Here is a 17750-nt window from a genome sequence, read left to right on the forward strand (position 1 = left end):
GAATTCATCAGTTTCTCCCGAAATACATGAAAGTAAGTGGCCGGTGAACTGGGAGCACAACGCAGTACACAACGCAGAGTACTAACCACTATACGATCACGGCGAGCTACCGGTCTCCCCGACGTGTGGCTGAGTACAAAAGGGCCCTTGTCATCTTTAGCTTGCAGACAAAACTATTCCTTGCCAACATAACTCTTTTCAAGGGTAATATTGTCACAGTGACTTTTTTCTTTTCCTAAAGTTTTAGCAAGGTTTCAACCTAAAGCAGGCGCATGCTGTCAAACGTAGTCGGCAGGATTCGAACCTGCGCGGGGAGACCCCAATGGATTTCTAGTCCATCGCCTTAACCACTCAGCCACGACTACAAGCTGGCTGAAGGGGGCTTGTCATTTCGCTTGGTGCCTTGCAGCGTTGCTGCCCGAGGCCAGTGCAGGTGCAGTGCACGAACTCAACAGCAAAACGTAGCGCTCCTCAAAAAAAAAAGGCTCGATCGCCCGAACAGGGACTTGAACCCTGGACCCTCAGATTAAAAGTCTGATGCTCTACCGACTGAGCTAAAGCTGGGGAACAATAGTCTATTTGAGGAAGGGGAGAAGGAAAAAGAAGGGGAAAAAGGAAAAAGAGGGAAAAGAGAAGGAAAAATGAGAAAAATTTAAGAAAAAATTAGAGGAAAGGGAAAAAGTAAACCCACCTTTCACACTTCTTTGTAATTTTTGGTAGATTGGTATTCATATAATAAAATGTTCTCTTTTTGATGTATTTTACGGGGCAAATCACTGACGTGAATGACGCCGGTTCGAGTCCCACCTGGGACAAGGTTTAAATCATCCAATAGTCTACAAAGAATGCTGATTGTGAAGGAAAATAAATAATTTGTCACCAAGGTTAATTTCTTTGTGATTTGATACTGATATTTCAATGGAAACTGCATAAAATGTAAGCATTCTTTTCTTAATGTATGAACATCTATATTTATACATTGCATATGCTTTCATGCCTTAACACTTATTTTATTAAAAAAGTGTTTGTATCATACATGCTTTTATTTATTATTTACCCATATGAATATGGAGTTCCTTGAAATGTGCTATACATATGAGATATATAGGCCTATAATAATAATAATAATTAAAAACAATGTTTTGACTCAGGCTCACTGAATGATTACTGAACAACGAGAAACTCTTTTATGAACAATAAAATGTTTTTATTTTTTAACAATAAAATATAACATTAAACTATGCACATATTAATAAAGAGTATATATATATAAAATGATAAAAAGAACCACCCACCTAAAAATGATAATAATAACAATAATAGATACATAATAACAGTAGTAAACACAAAAGTAGAAACACTACGAGTATTTAAAAAATATATATAAAAACATATCAAATAATTAAAATAAAAGTCCCTGAGTGGGGTCGAACCCCCAACCTAATAATAAATAACAAATATAATAGTAATAAACACACAAAGATAGAAACTTTATAAAACTATATACATAGTGGTGAGTATATATATATATATATATATATATATATATAAATAACTATTAACTATTTCTTTTTTTTTACTTTTTCAAGCCACTGTTCTTTTGTAAGAGTCTCTGTGACAGGGCAGTAGATAGTCCCTCTAAACTGGCTGTGCCCGGTCGCTGCAGTCCTAAACTGCCCACACTTCCTGCAGGTATTTGCCTCAACCTTTCTGTGGTATGGACGAGGGACGGTGGGTTGAGATTGACTGACCGTGGCAGGAGGTGGAAGGACAAAACTGGGAGTGGCTGGGGCTATAGGAAGAGGGCTTTGGGGGACAACAAACAGTGTGAAGGTAGGGGTAGTGTGGGAGGCAAGAGGGACAGTCGGGCTGGGGCTGGGAAGGACAGGTTCTGGTTGAAGGTTGCCAACAGGCCGAGGAATTATTGGCCTCAGGGTTGTCAGCTTGGGTACGATTGCCTCAGTTGTATAGCTAGTGATGCGCCTTTTTAATCTAGCTTGCCCAGCTGTGGTTTGTGGCAGTTTGTAAATATGTTGCTCTCCCTGGACCTGGGGAGGAGCAACAGCACGGACACAGGCAGGTGGGAGAGCCTCAGCAGCAACACCAAGAGGGTCAGGCAGATCGATCCCCTGAAGCAGAAGATTCTGATCTTGCTTCTTAACCCTGCCGTTGTGCCACTGAACCAGAGTGGTCTGATTCACCTCCACCAGCTGGAGAGTAGTGTCCTGCATGATGGCACCATTAGACAGGATCAGCTGCCGGATCTTTCGGTAATCTTGTAAAACGAGAGACCAGCGACTCAGCGTCACCTTCTCTTTCTTCCTCGGACTTCGATGGATGCAACAGAGCCTGATGAAAATGGCCTCCACGAGACGACAGCAGTCTGGCCATTGGGCAGGTGAAGCTGTAGATGCCAAAACACTCCGTTTCAGGCTGTCCACTCCAGGGGTGAAAACAGCCTTCTTTTTTGGAGACCTGAACCTCCCTGTTGTCAGCCTGTCCTGGTGTCTGGCAGCAAACTTCACTCGCTGCTTATCATATTGAAGCAGGCTCTGCCACAAGCACACAATGTCATCAACCTGTAGAAGGACAGAAGTATAGAGGCATAGATGAGTTAAAAGGAAACTGGTAATTTCGCACAGATAGTTCAGTAACACTGTTTTTACAGTCACATTGTGTTCTGTGTTCAAAATGCATTCAAAATGTTTGCATACCTGCTGCCTGCTCAGTGTTAACCCTGTGCTTGTCCTCAGCTCTACCAAATACTCAGCCAGTCTGTCCACCCGGTCCATTCCTGGAATGTTTTGGTCATCCACAGCCTAAAACAGTATCATTTTAAATGGTAAAGAAATAAAGAGATTAGTGAAATTACATCTTAATGGTAATATTAATCAGTTTGTTGAATAACAAATTAATTTGCTCGTGGCAAGTTCCTATTGTGAAATTTACATACCAAAAGCTCTTCAGGCACCTGAGTGGGGGAACCTGGTGCATACTGGACTATGGATGTAGTTGGCTGAGAGGAGAAGACGGCAGCAGCTGGCTGGGAGAAGGCATACTGGGATGAGGCAGCAGCCGACAGGGATGAGGGAGCAGCAGACTGGGAGAAGGCATACTGGGATGAGGCAGCAGCCGACAGGGATGAGGGAGCAGCAGACTGGGAGAAGGCATACTGGGATGAGGCAGCAGCCGACAGGGATGAGGGAGCAGCAGACTGGGAGAAGGCATACTGGGATGAGGCAGCAGCCGACAGGGATGAGGGAGCAGCAGACTGGGAGAAGGCATACTGGGATGAGGCAGCAGCCGACAGGGATGAGGGAGCAGCAGACTGGGAGAAGGCAGACTGGGATGAGGCAGCAGCCGACAGTGATGAGGCAGCAGCAGACTGGGATGAAGGAGCAGCAGACTGGGAGAAGGCAGACTGGGATGAGGCAGCATCAAACAGGGATGAGGGAGCAGCAGACTGGGAGAAGGCAGACTGGGATGAGGCAGCAGCCGACAGTGATGAGGAAGCAGCAGACTGGGATGAAGGAGCAGCAGACTGGGAGAAGGCAGACTGGGATGAGGCAGCAGCAAACAGGGATGAGGGAGCAGCAGACTGGGAGAAGGCAGACTGGGATGAGGCAGCAGCAAACAGGGATGAAGGAGCAGCAGACTGGGAGAAGGCAGACTGGGATGAGGCAGCAGCAGACTGGGATGAAGGAGCAGCAGACAGGGATGAGGCAGCAGCAGTCTGAGATGAAGGAGCAGCAGACTGGGATGAGGCAGCAGCAGACTGGGATGAGGGATGAACAGGCTGAATTGTAGGTGGGTTATAGTTAGCTTCATCTTCGAGGAAACTCAGTGTAGGGTCCTCATTGATGTCCTCCTCAAACCCTTCATCCTGCTCATCTACATTTACTTCCTCCAGCAGCTGGTCTGTCTGCTCATTGTCAGCATCCATTGACTGAAGTGGCTGCCCTGTCTGACTAAGTAAATAGTCCACTCCAATTAGCTCCCCTAAAAAACAAAATGCAGTGTGTTAAACATATAGCCCTATCATTAGCAAAGAACCATGTGCTGTAAAATGTACTGTGAGAGTCTTACCGGTGTACTGTGCAGGAGGTTGGAAGGTGGGCACAAGCTTCTCTCCAAAAACATTTAGACTGTTGGTGTTGATGCTTTGCACCACCTGCCCTGCGTAGGTGAGAAGAGGGGAGGATTTTGTGGAAATTGATGCTACTGCCCGGTCTTGGTTCCACCTGTTCAGGCCTTCCAGGAGATACAACTGAAAATTCAGTGTGTTAGCACTGGTTCCTGTAAAGAAGTGAACAATGAAAATTATGAAACTGGGATAATGAGTTCCTTCAGAAAATATAAAGTGATATTACATGTTCTATTGTGTTGAAAATGTACTTTACTGCAAACACAACCTGCCACAAACCTGGAATGAACCTGTTTAAGTGGCAGTGGAAAGACTCAAGGGAGGTTGAGCCCCTAGCACATCTGTACTTCGTGAGAACTAATTCTCCCTTGGTGGTGGTGGTGCCCGTCACAGTGTAGAGAAACACACCTGGTGGATCCTGGATGCACTTAACATGCCTCATCTGAAAACGCCAGATGTGCTCTATCCTCACTGTGTCCAGCAAAGGAACCCCCATCATATCTCTCCCCTTATCCCCCTTCAGTTCCTGCAGAAGCCTGTCAAGGTAGCGGGTTGTGGACTCCACCCCACGAGTCCTCCGACGGCAATAGAGCGCCAGCTCTTTTTTGGTGATGCGTCGGTCCACAAGGGTATCTGTGATGACAGGCACACCTTCCTCCTGCAGTTGCTCTCTCTTTGCCCGCCGCAACAAAGCCACATCATCTGGGTCCCATTCAAAAATGCACGCAGAGAGACGTGACATGAAGACTGGGTAGAGAGGATGAGCATCAGTGGTGCACCCCACTGCCAGTCGACGCATGAAGTGCCAGATGTCCAGCCTGATATTGAGGTCAGGCCATCCTCCAAATCTGGCCTGTAGCTTGCTCTGCCCCTTCTCTATGCAGCAGCCACAGTCCACGTACAGCAGCAGTGGTGGAGCCACGGCCGCCTGGCTGTACCTGTTTATCAGTCCGGAGACCATGGTGTCCAGTGCTGGACCTTCCTGAGCAGTCAAGACACTAATAAGAATTTGTCCTGTCTCATTGCCAACAGAAGTCACCCACTGTGCTGTTCCCCTGGCTGTGCCTGCCAACTTCTTTGTGATCTAAAATCAACCAAATTAAAAATATTAATAAAGCATAACACAAATCATTTTCAAACTTCACAACAGTTAAAACATGTAATACAGTAATAAAACACACAGTAATAATGTCAAACAATTACCTGTTTTGTTGAGTCCATTTTCAAAATGGTCCCAAACGTGGAGGTTATGCTTGCCTTGATGTGGTCTATGCGACTGATAATGTCCCTCCCATAAACTGACAGCAGCCACTTGCTAGTAGGGACATCAATGGGCTCTGGAGGCTTTTGGCACATGACAGGTAAGAGGCTGGGGCGGTTGATAAATCCAGCACACTCCTCCATATAGTGCGCCAAGCGGTCAAGCCACTCCTCCCCATGGTTCTCCCTCAGCTGTTTGACAAGTCTTGTGGGACTGTTGCCCAGCGTCCGTTCCCTCAGCATGCGTATGACACGAATGTCACAAGCATACCTTTGTGTAAAAGAGAAGATTTGCTTATGTAGTTTATTTTATGCAAAATAAAAAAGACTTATATTTTGCATTTACTTTATATTACACATTTCTGCTTCAGAAAATAAATGATTAATTTTGAAATATGAATGTCTTTATTATAAACACATTACAAAATTCTGTACAAGGCGTGTAGATTGTAACTCACTTCTGTGTCAAAATCAGACGGAACAGTCTTCTATGGGGCACGTCGAGCTGGTCCAGGACAGTCTGACTAGTAGACAGGTAATTCAGGCAACACACAGTACACCTGAGAGTCTCTGTTACCATAAGGTAGTACCTGTCGATGTCCAGGACCTTCCGTGCTCTCTTGTGGAGGCCATAGCCAGTCAGTTGCTTCCCACATGCAGGACAGAACAGTCTGAACTTCCACAAGTGGTAGGGCATCCATACCAGAAGCCTGTGATTAAAAAAGCGATCTGGAGATGGAGCCTGGTGGTAGATGAGGGAAGGGACGGGTGGCTCATACCAGAGCTTCAAGTCTGTCCGAAGTCTGCCAGAGTGAAAGATCGCAGAAGCAATCCACCTCTGATCCTGTGAGGGGATTGTCTGCCTCATTTTAGTGGGCAGCCAAAATTGATCTGGCTCGGATGCAGGAGCAGGTCCGGGCATAGACGGGGCAACATGCTCCTCCTAATTCAAAAGCAATGAAAGATTAGAGATTTAATATTAAAACATTGTTTCTCTCAAGTAATTCTACAAGGGGGCATTAGAAGACATTTCATGTCCATTTATGATAATTAGCCTATATTTTTTTCTAACAAAATTATCTTTAAGGTATATTTATTATAAAAAAAATAAGTTCCTGTCCTTAGTGACTGTGCTGTGAATATCACATGGATATCTGCAAAAAAACTGGTTCTCCAATTTTTTTTTTTTAAATCACTGTATACACGGCTGAATGGAAAAAATTAAAACTCGGATACATGTTTTACTTGAAGTTTAACATTCAATTTGTATGTAACGGTTGACAAATTCACCAGGGAAAAATTCCTTGTAATATCAAGATGGTGTTTAATGATTATGCTTGGTAACTTGCAGATATGTTAAGACAAATATATAAACTGAAACCAACAGCAATTTTTGTAATGTACCCCCCAATTTTTAGAATAAGCCACATGTACATGTACTTCACACACAGGAAATAAGAGATGCCACAAAAAATGATGGGCACTCACCAAGGATGTAAGAGTCGGACTAGCTGCAGAAGGAGGTCTAGCTTCAGGGGACGGACTGGTTGAAGGAGATCTGGCTTCAGGAGACGGACTGGTTGAAGGAGGTCTGGCTGCAGAAGGAGGTCTGGCTGCATAAGGAGGTCTGGCTGCAGGAGACGGACTGGTTGAAGGAGGTCTGGCTGCAGGAGACGGACTGGTTGAAGGAGGTCTGACTGCAGAAGGAGGTCTGGCTGCAGGAGACGGACTGGTTGAAGGAGGTCTGACTGCAGAAGGAGGTCTGGCTGCAAAAGGAGGTCTGGCTGCAAAAGGAGGTCTGGCTGCAGGAGACGGACTGGTTGAAGGAGGTCTGGCTGCAAAAGGAGGTCTGGCTGCAAAAGGAGGTCTGGCTGCAAAAGGAGGTCTGGCAACAGGAGAAGCACTGGCTGCCGGTTGAATCGTTGAAGGAGGCGGACTTGGACTACCAGGCTGTAAAGATACATATTGTACATTATCAACAAACATAATAATGATGGTGATGAAACATATTAAGGTCTTTTTAAATTACCTGAATCCGCCTTTGAACATTTAGGTTGGGTTTGGCTGCTGAACTAATGGATCCTCCAAATCGTGGCTTTGTAAACTAAAAGAGGGAGATTATTGAACAGATTGACATTCAAGTAATATCATACATGCATTGGAAATTTGAAGATATGAATTCCCTATTGAAGAATACACAAATAATCTTCCAGCCTACCAGTAAAAGGCATTGGGAAAATCCGGAGATCATTGCTTGTGGAGGAGGTAATCTACTCACATATTAAAATAATGTGTTACCATTGATAAGTTAAGTGTAGGCCGTGTAAAGGTCGGGGCTGAGGTAGAGGTAGAGGTTGGGACAGCGGTAGGAGTGGATGCAGGCGGAGCACTTGTGGCCTGGTAAAAGAACAATTAAGAATGAGGAAAACAGGTTTTATTCATTTATCATTCATGGTACATTTTACAGATCTAATTAAGCAAAGGCATGCCAAAATCTAACATTCACAGACATTTATACATTTAATCAGGACAATCCATCTCTGTACACCAGCAAGAGTCTGAGAGCAGCAAGGAGAAGCTGTGTATAAAACCTGAATAAAACCTGTGCTTCGTAATCTGTGGATAAGTCTATTTTGATATTTGGAGAAATAGACACAGTGGGCACAAATTAATAATTTTCAGATTATATATATTTTATTTATTTACAATTATACACTAATTAATCTAGCCTAACTGCAAATTAGAGCTGAAATTGTAATTGACTGTCTAATTCTAAGCTGCAAAAAAAAAATATATATATATATATAAATAACATAACATAAATATTATTGATATAGGTAATGTTAATGGACTGCTGACACATCAACTTTGTTTGAGGTAAGATTTAACAGCTTTATACAAAATATTTTTTTGAATAAATGAGCAAAAACCAAAGCCTTTCAAAAGTTATCTCTGATTTAAAAAAAAGTATCTCTTCCTATTTAATTGCTGGAGGAGCTATGGGACTAGATATAGCCAACATTGTTATCCACGGTAAAAGGTGTAAACAGCAGTATCACTTTATCAAACTTTATAAATAAAAAGCTACATTTCAAAGACTATTGCTGCATCTCACAGAAGTGAACTTTGAAGGCATTTGAGTCACAAATATGATCGTGTGGTCCTACAGTGAAGTAAGATGTAAGAGATGATAACCTGAAAGTCTGAAATGCATACCTTAGCCTGATGGAATCCACAAAGACATTTCTGTGGTCCACCAAAAAGTGTTGCCTGGCGAGGGACCTGCATTGGACATTTATCTATCTGTACAAATAAAGACCTCTAAGTTATGTTAAATCAGTTTTAGCATGTTTCTTTCATTAACTTTTGTCAGTACATACCCTCTGAAAGAGGTCAAACCATTTCTTCTGGCGAGGGGCAGGTCTGTTGCCAGCTTCCGAGGGCCAAACCCCTGTGCTGGCAAACCGCCGCAGACGGGACATCCACTCATCGTCCCCCATGGCCTTGTGTGACTTTTTAGACATCTCTGTAACATTTGAAACATGTTTAGTCTTTTTAGCTAAAACATAAATTACATTTACGTATTACTAACACTTGACTACTTATTACTGTATTTGATACAGTACTACTATAATTAAACACTAAACAATAACACACCAGAATCATGATTGATAATGACATTTTTAAACACACCTTAAAGGACACTGAAAGCTAAAAATCCCCGAATGTATTATTGTTGTTTATGTAGTTCATCATTGGAGACAATAACATGAGAAGTGCTGCAATATACTACATCAAGATTGATAATGACACTAAAGAACTTTATGCATCATAAATTACATTTTAAAATGCAAATTAAAATATGTTGTTGTTAATGTAGTAGAATGTAGTTTATCAAAAAATTGTGTAATATGAAAAGTGCTGAACCTATAGATCATAACATTAAAAAAGTCCCTTAATGCAGCATAACATACGAGAAAAAGTTATATGAAATATGTAGCTGATGTTAATGTAACATAGTTCATCAAAACATTAACGTAAGAAATGCTGCAGGTTGCCAGCAGATCAAGATCGCGATAGATCATAACAATAAACACCTTAATGGATCACATAAAATAAAATACGAGAATAAAAAATGAAATATGTATTAGTATATTGTATTAGTATATTGTTGTTAATGTAGTTTATCTTACTTGTTGACATTCGATGTATGAACGGCTGCAGTACTTCGGCGCGGGTACACCTGAGAATATAAAAAGAAGACGTCTCTCCACGGCGCCTGAAAGATGAAGATCCGACGCATGATTGGCCAAAGAATCCTCTCAAAGATGAAGCCAGAGAACGCCATTCGCTCAGCAAAGATGGAGATCCGAAGCGTGATAGGTCGAGAAAGATGAATCCCGATAACGCCATTCGCCAAGCAAAGATGAAGATACGATGCGTGATTGGCCGAGGAACTCTGACAAAGATGAAGTCCGAGAACGCCATTCGCTCAACAAAATGGAGTTGCTCGCTCTTGATTGGCTGTGTGAAACAGACGCACGGCTGTCAGGTACCGTCATCCGGGCTCTTGCCCGAGATGCGTGCGTGTTGCGTGGGAACCCACATCAAAATGAATCGTATCGGCTGAAAGAAAAAAAAAAGATTCTCCCATGCATCGCATTCAATTCTTCGACGATTAAGAACGGCCGTCCAAACGTCTGCTATGTCAAAATATACTTGCGCATTAGTGGGAATACAGCCTATTAGACGGATAATAATAATCAACCGACGATAATGCTAGGAAAAAGAACAACATCTCACTGCTTCTTGTCTGGAAAGCATCTTTACATGCTTTAATGCTGTGGACTTGCCGCGCTCTTTTCGTTATTGTAAACTTGCTTCAAAGGTGCAGTTGTTTGGAGCAAATAGCAAGTCCACTGCACTCTAGGTAACAGCCAGCGAGTGTACTGACACCTAGCGATTAGAAAGTATACCAGCACCATATTCTCTCTGAAGCAAGATTCTTCCAAACTAAATGGGAGCGTTTGGTTTTCAGTCTTTTCTCTGAGGGTTCAAACCTGAGAGCTCGTGCTCTCAAAGAAGGTCCCAGTGGCAATTCACTCAAACATCCAGAGCACGTCAAGGACGCACCGTGCAACAACAAAAAAAGTGGTCTGACGGACGGGGTGAGGAGAGGTGGTAACGTGGAGCTCAATTTCAAAGGCACCCAGAAAAACTTGCCGTGACCCGGATTCGAACCGGGGTTGCTGCGGCCACAACGCAGAGTACTAACCACTATACGATCACGGCGAGCTACCGGTCTCCCCGACGTGTGGCTGAGTACAAAAGGGCCCTTGTCATCTTTAGCTTGCAGACAAAACTATTCCTTGCCAACATAACTCTTTTCAAGGGTAATATTGTCACAGTGACTTTTTTCTTTTCCTAAAGTTTTAGCAAGGTTTCAACCTAAAGCAGGCGCATGCTGTCAAACGTAGTCGGCAGGATTCAAACCTGCGCGGGGAGACCCCAATGGATTTCTAGTTCATCGCCTTAACCACTCGGCCACGACTACAAGCTGGCTGAAGGGGGCTTGTCATTTCGCTTGGTGCCTTGCAGCGTTGCTGCCCGAGGCCAGTGCAGGTGCAGTGCACGAACTCAACAGCAAAACGTAGCGCTCCTCAAAAAAAAAAGGCTTGATCGCCCAAACAGGGACTTGAACCCTGGACCCTCAGATTAAAAGTCTTATGCTCTACCGACTGAGCTATCCGGGCTCTTGCCCGAGATGCGTGCGTGTTGCGTGGGAACCCACATCAAAATGAATCGTATCGGCTGAAAGAAAAAAAAAAAGATTCTCCCATGCATCGCATTCAATTCTTCGAAGATTAAGAACGGCCGTCCAAACGTCTGCTATGTCAAAATATAATGCGCATTAGTGGGAATGCAGCCTATTAGACGGATAATAATAATCAACCGACGATAATGCTAGGAAAAAGAACAACATCTCACTGCTTCTTGTCTGGAAAGCATCTTTACATGCTTTAATGCTGTGGACTTGCCGCGCTCTTTTTGTTATTGTAAACTTGCTTCAAAGGCGCAGTTGTTTGGAGCAAATAGCAAGTCCACTGCACTCTAGGTAACAGCCAGCGAGTGTACTGACACCTAGCGATTAGAAAGTATACCAGCACCATATTCTCTCTGAAGCAAGATTCTTCCAAACTAAATGGGAGCGTTTGGTTTTCAGTCTTTTCTCTGAGGGTTCAAACCTGAGAGCTCTTGCTCTCAAAGAAGGTCCCAGTGGCAATTCACTCAAACATCCAGAGCACGTCAAGGACGCACCGTGCAACAACAAAAAAAGTGGTCTGACGGACGGGGTGAGGAGGTAACGTGGAGCTCAATTTCAAAGGCACCCAGAAAAACTTGCCGTGACCCGGATTCGAACCGGGGTTGCTGCGGCCACAACGCAGAGTACTCACCACTATACGATCACGGCGAGCTACCGGTCTCCCCGACGTGTGGCTGAGTACAAAAGGGCCCTTGTCATCTTTAGCTTGCAGACAAAACTATTCCTTGCCAACATAACTCTTTTCAAGGGTAATATTGTCACAGTGACTTTTTTTCTTTTCCTAAAGTTTTAGCAAGGTTTCAACCTAAAGCAGGGGCATGCTGTCAAACGAAGTCGGCAGGATTCAAACCTGCGCGGGGAGACCCCAATGGATTTCTAGTCCATCGCCTTAACCACTCGGCCACGACTACAAGCTGGCTGAAGGGGGCTTGTCATTTCGCTTGGGCCTTGCAGCGTTGCTGCCCGCGGCCAGTGCAGGTGCAGTGCACGAACTCCACTGCAAAACGTAGCGCTCCTCAAAAAAAAAATGGCTCGATCACCCGAACAGGGACTTGAACCCTGGACCCTCAGATTAAAAGTCTGATACTCTACCAACTGAGCTATCCGGGCTCTTGTCCGAGATGCGTGCGTTTTGCGTGGGAACCCACATCAAAATGAATCGTATCGGCTGAAAGAAAAAAAAAAGATTCTCCCATGCATCGCATTCAATTCTTCGACGACTAAGAACGGATGTCCAAACGTCTGCTATGTCAAAATATACTTACGCATTAGTGGGAATGCAGCCTATTAGACGGATAATAATAATCAACCGACGATAATGCTAGGAAAAAGAACAACATCTCACTGCTTCTTGTCTGGAAAGCATCTTTACATGCTTTAATGCTGTGGACTTGCCACGCTCTTTTCGTTATTGTAAACTTGCTTCAAAAGCGCAGTTGTTTGGAGCAAATAGCAAGTCCACTGCACTCTAGGTAACAGTCAGCGAGTGTACTGACACCTAGCGATTAGAAAGTATACCAGCACCATATTCTCTCTGAAGCAAGATTCTTCCAAACTAAATGGGAGCGTTTGGTTTTCAGTCTTTTCTCTGAGGGTTCAAACCTGAGAGCTCGTGCTCTCAAAGAAGGTCCCAGTGGCAATTCACTCAAACATCCAGAGCACGTCAAGGACGCACCGTGCAACAACAAAAAAAGTGGTCTGACGGACGGGGTGAGGAGAGGTGGTAACGTGGAGCTCAATTTCAAAGGCACCCAGAAAAACTTGCCGTGACCCGGATTCAAACCGGGGTTGCTGCGGCCACAACGCAGAGTACTAACCACTATACGATCACGGCGAGCTACCGGTCTCCCCGACGTGTGGCTGAGTACAAAAGGGACCTTGTCATCTTTAGCTTGCAGACAAAACTATTCCTTGCCAACATAACTCTTTTCAAGGGTAATATTGTCACAGTGACTTTTTTCTTTTCCTAAAGTTTTAGCAAGGTTTCAACCTAAAGCAGGCGCATGCTGTCAAACGTAGTCGGCAGGATTCAAACCTGCGCGGGGAGACCCCAATGGATTTCTAGTCCATTGCCTTAACCACTCGGCCACAACTACAAGCTGGCTGAAGGGGGCTTGTCATTTCGCTTGGTGCCTTGCAGCGTTGCTGCCCGAGGCCAGTGCAGGTGCAGTGCACGAACTCAACAGCAAAACGTAGCGCTCCTCAAAAAAAAAGGCTCGATCGCCCGAACAGGGACTTGAACCCTGGACCCTCAGATTAAAAGTCTGATGCTCTACCGACTCCGCTAAAGCTGGGGAACAATAGTTTGTTTGAGGAAGGGGAGAAGGAAAAAGAAGGGGAAGAAGGGGAAGAAGAGGAAGAAGGAAAAAGAGAGAAAAGAGAAGGAAAAAAAAAGGAAAAGGAAAGGAAAGGGAAAAGATAAACCCACCTTTCACACTTCTGTGTGATTTTTTGGTAGATTGGTATTCATATTTGATAGAAAATTGCCTTTTTATATATTTCATGGGCAAATCACTGACGTGTACGACGTCGGTTCGAGTCCCACCTCGGACAAGGTTGAAATCACCCAATATCTTTTCTTAATGAATGAACACATATGTATAAATGTAATGTGCTTTTATGCCTTAACACTTATTTTATAAAAACGTATTTTTTTACATGAATGGATAATTGTTAAAATGTATTTATTATATGAATATGTGGTTTCTTGAAATGTATTATTTATTTTATTAGTTCACCATTGAATATAAGAAATCTTTATTATCTTTTTTTAAATTACTCTTTTCTATATTATAGTGATATTTCACTGGAATTTCAAATGTGTTCATATGTTTATTTTATTACTGTTTTTCTCATTGTATGGATACATGTTTATATTTATTTATTACCCATATGAATATGGAGTTCCTTGAAATGTACTATAAACATTAGATATATAGGTCTATAATAATAATAATATATAGGCCTATAATAATAATAATAATAGTAATTATTATAATAATGTTTTGACTCAGGCTCACAAAATGATTAATGAAAGAGACACTTTTATAATAAAAAAAATTAAAAAGATATATATATATATATATACACGATAAAAATGTCTGATGATAAATTATAATTGCAGTAAACACACAAAGATAGAAATATCTCTAACCAAAAACCCTAACTGAAATATTACCATATGTTTCGACTTAAATGTATAAAAAGTTATAACTATATTCATATGTGTTGTTTGTATGTATGTATTTTACATATTTGCTTTAGAAAAAATACCCAATTCATTAATACAATCAAATTTAAACATGAAAGAAATTGGAATTGAAAGTACTGCAACAATGTAATTGTCTTCTCTGAGTGAATGTTGGCAATAAATAAAGGCCTTGCTGTTTAAATATATAAAAAATGTATTACAAAATATACATCTTAATTATCTCTTTCTCTCTCACACACACAGTAAGCATGGCACATATACAAATGAATTGAATAATTAAATATAAAATACAAATATTAAATAAATAAATAAAGCAAGCAATAAAGGTAGAAGATTCTGATCAACTGGTAAAAAATATACAAAAAACAAAATCAACACTCCTTACAAGGCTCACACAAAAAACTGTAATATACAGTGTGTTATGTGGGATTAAAATTGAACTGAATAGAGTTGTCCTGCTGTACTTTGAGGCAAGTGGTACTGATGTTGAGGGGCAGGCTGTGGTGGTGCAGCAGTGGGGCGTACCTGTACTGGTGGGAGAGGTACGGGAGCAACAGGAATGGAGGCAGGCAAGTTGACCCCTTGCAGCAGAATACTACATTCCTGCCTCTTCAGTCGCTTGTTGTGCCATTGAATTAGAGTTGTTTGATTAACATCAAACAACTGCAGAGTAGAGCTCTGCATGACTGCACCATTACCCAGGACTTGCTGTCTGATCTTGCTATAGTCTCTGAGAATTAGAGTCCATCTAGTCAGTGCATATGTACCCTGTTTTTTTTGGACATTTAAAGATGTCACAGAGTTTTACAAAAATGCACTCTACCAGACGACAACAGTCTGGCCACTGGGCAGGGGATCCTGTCGATCCTAGGACGCAACGTGCCATGCTCTCCACACCTGGCGTAAATTCAGGTTTCTTTTTAGAGCACCTGAAGCGTCCTGTTGTCAGGCGCGACTTGTACCGTGGAGGGTACGCTACACGCTGCTGGTCATACGGTAGAAGGTTCTGCCACAGAGCTATGATGGTACTGGCCTGCTGGGAGTTAAGTGTTTGTCCAGTTTCATTCCTCAGTCCCACCAAGTACTCTGCCAGGCTGTCCACTCTGTCCATCCCTGGGATACTGCGCTCATCCACAGCCTGGTAAATATATGAATATATAAAAATAAAAATAACAACAATATCACAGGCAGAAAAATAGCACATCTTTCACACTGTTAACATGTCACAAAAGACCTACCAGCTTTTGCTGTGGTGCTGCTGGAGTCATGGCAGGTGTCCCAGAGGGACTTGTAGTTGTAGCAGTGGGAAGAGAGGCTGGGACGATGGGGAAGTAAGGAGGAGCAGAGGCTAGGCTGGTGGGGACAGAGGGTGCAGTGGTGTCCTCATTTGAAACCTGTTAAATGTAATAATAATAAATAAAATAAAAAATAATTAAACAAATATCAAAATAATTCAATTATAAGCAAGACAATAACACCACTGATACAACATGTTACAAAAGACTTGCCAGTTGTTGTGGGGCTGCAGGGGTGACGGGTGATGGCAGTGAAGAGGAGGGACTAGCAGCAGCAGAGCCGGTACAAGCATGCACAATCTGGAAAATTGAATACTCTTTTTAAAACACATTATTATAAAAATGGATTTTAATTAGAGCATTATGCTTTTATCCATTTATGTATTCTTCAGATTTCTATTCATTGTCTTAAATCTCTGTCTATTTCATGATTGCATTGTGTATTTTTTGTGATTTGAAAACGTTTTTTAAAAGTGATTTACAAATACATTTTCTAATTATTATTATAATAATGATTATTATTATTACACAACAATAATAATAAATATTGCAATACAATAAAAGTCTACTAAATGATCAGTACACGGTATGATAAAAATAAAATGTGACAGGCATAATTACCAGTCGTTGCTCAAGTGCAACAGATGCAGGCCCTGAAGGTCCAGCAGGTCCATCAGTGGCCTGGAGAGAGGTGGGAGTTGGAATGACGGCTGAACTGGTGGTGGCAGGTGATGGACCAGAGGGTGCAGTGGCAAGAGGAGCAGAGGAGGTACCAGAGGAGGAGGCGGCAGCAGCGGACACTTCCTTTATAAATAAAAAAGGCAAATAATGAAAGATGATTATTTGAAGTTAAGTGTCATTGTGAAGAAAACCACTTAATTTAAGAGTTTCTCACAGCTCTAGCAGCTACCGATGGTATCGAAGATGTTATTGTGGACACAGGAGAGGGAGGAAGAGACAGAGGAGAGACAGTCTGAATGAACATCCTGGGACTGCAGGCAGGCGATGGTGTCCTCCTTGTCATGGCACTTGTGACAGTGCTGGACATGGCAGAAGAGTCGGAAGTGCAACTGATACAGGTCATGCCACTTTTTCTGGCGGGGTGCCGGCCTGTTTCCTGCCTCAGAAGGCCAGACCCCTACAACAGCAAACCTTCGCAGGCGTGACATCCACTCCTCTTCACTCATAGCCCTGTGCTTTTTGTATTTGGATGCCATCTTCCATTACTAGAGTAAATAAAATTGTAACTATTCACTTTAAATTTGTAACTATTCGTGAGTAGTTTTAACTCACTACTATAGTACCTCAGTGTATTATTTATTAATACATAGTACCAGTGTATTATATATTAAATACATAGTAACGTTACCTCAGTGTATAATTTATTAATACACAAGTACCTCAGTGTATACTATATTAATACATAGTAGTAGCAGATATAAAAGTAATTTAGTACAATCATATTATGATTATTATCAGTTGGTAAACACAAGGTCTCCTGTTATAACAGGTGCAACACCTGAATACAACACAAAACTCATTCATTCATTCATTCAAATTAAATCATTGTGGGTGTTATACCAATGTTATACCAATTATAACTGTCGTTTCTCTCTGTCGAAAATACGTTTCAGCTAACTTAACGTTACTCCATTCATTCATTCATTCATTCTTAGCTAAGTTAGTTAACGTTAGCAGACTAAACAAAGCAACAACGTTGACGTCTTACCAAACACAATGTAACAGTTTATTTAAGAAAAAACTATTAATTAAAGATAGTTAACGTTAATTAAATAGAGAAATCTTACCTCGGTGTCACCGTCAACGTCTTACCTAAAACAATGTAAAAGTTTATTTAAAAAAAAAAAACATATGAATTAAAGCTAGTTAATTAAATAGAGGAATCTTACCTCGGTGGATTAAATTCCCAAGTCGCTAAATTCAAATGAAGACTTCACGCGGCTTTTCCAAAAATAACTCACAAATATTATTGATTGGCTGTGAGCGATAGGAGGT

At 42.1% G+C, this 17750-nt stretch overlaps 1 protein-coding gene and 3 non-coding genes across 4 annotated transcripts; all 4 read right to left on the reverse strand.

The window, feature by feature from the left end:
- Nucleotides 1-283: 283 nt before the first annotated feature.
- On the reverse strand, nucleotides 284-365 carry trnas-aga (transfer RNA serine (anticodon AGA)). The gene has a single exon. It is a non-coding gene; the product is annotated as a tRNA-Ser (tRNA).
- A 1197-nt stretch (nucleotides 366-1562) lies between these two features.
- Nucleotides 1563-2820, reverse strand: LOC130078319 (uncharacterized). The gene is made up of 2 exons (XM_056243863.1): nucleotides 2715-2820; nucleotides 1563-2579 (listed from the first exon to the last, which is right to left on the reverse strand). Exons 1-2 carry the CDS (start codon nucleotides 2790-2792, stop codon nucleotides 1563-1565), a joined length of 1095 nt encoding a protein of 364 aa, XP_056099838.1. The 5' UTR covers nucleotides 2793-2820.
- Nucleotides 2821-10624: 7804 nt separating this feature from the next.
- trnah-gug (transfer RNA histidin (anticodon GUG)) lies at nucleotides 10625-10696 on the reverse strand. Its single transcript has one exon. It is a non-coding gene; the product is annotated as a tRNA-His (tRNA).
- Nucleotides 10697-11804: 1108 nt separating this feature from the next.
- trnah-gug (transfer RNA histidin (anticodon GUG)) lies at nucleotides 11805-11876 on the reverse strand. Its single transcript has one exon. It is a non-coding gene; the product is annotated as a tRNA-His (tRNA).
- Between the last annotated feature and the right edge of the window lie 5874 nt (nucleotides 11877-17750).

The sequence above is a fragment of the Rhinichthys klamathensis genome, unplaced genomic scaffold (assembly GCF_029890125.1).
Source record: "Rhinichthys klamathensis goyatoka isolate OS25496 unplaced genomic scaffold, OSU_Roscu_1.1 h1tg000856l_1, whole genome shotgun sequence".
NCBI lineage: Eukaryota > Metazoa > Chordata > Actinopteri > Cypriniformes > Leuciscidae > Rhinichthys > Rhinichthys klamathensis.

What these genes read in the sequence shown, in the direction of transcription:
- LOC130078319 (XM_056243863.1), bottom strand. Translation starts at nt 2,792, where the DNA reads ATGGACCGGGTGGACAGACTGGCTGAGTATTTGGTAGAGCTGAGGACA. An exon ending in TAACACTGAGCAGGCAGCAG is followed by an intron (nt 2,580 to 2,714) that starts GTATGCAAACAT and finishes GTCCTTCTACAG; the next exon opens with GTTGATGACATTGTGTGCTT.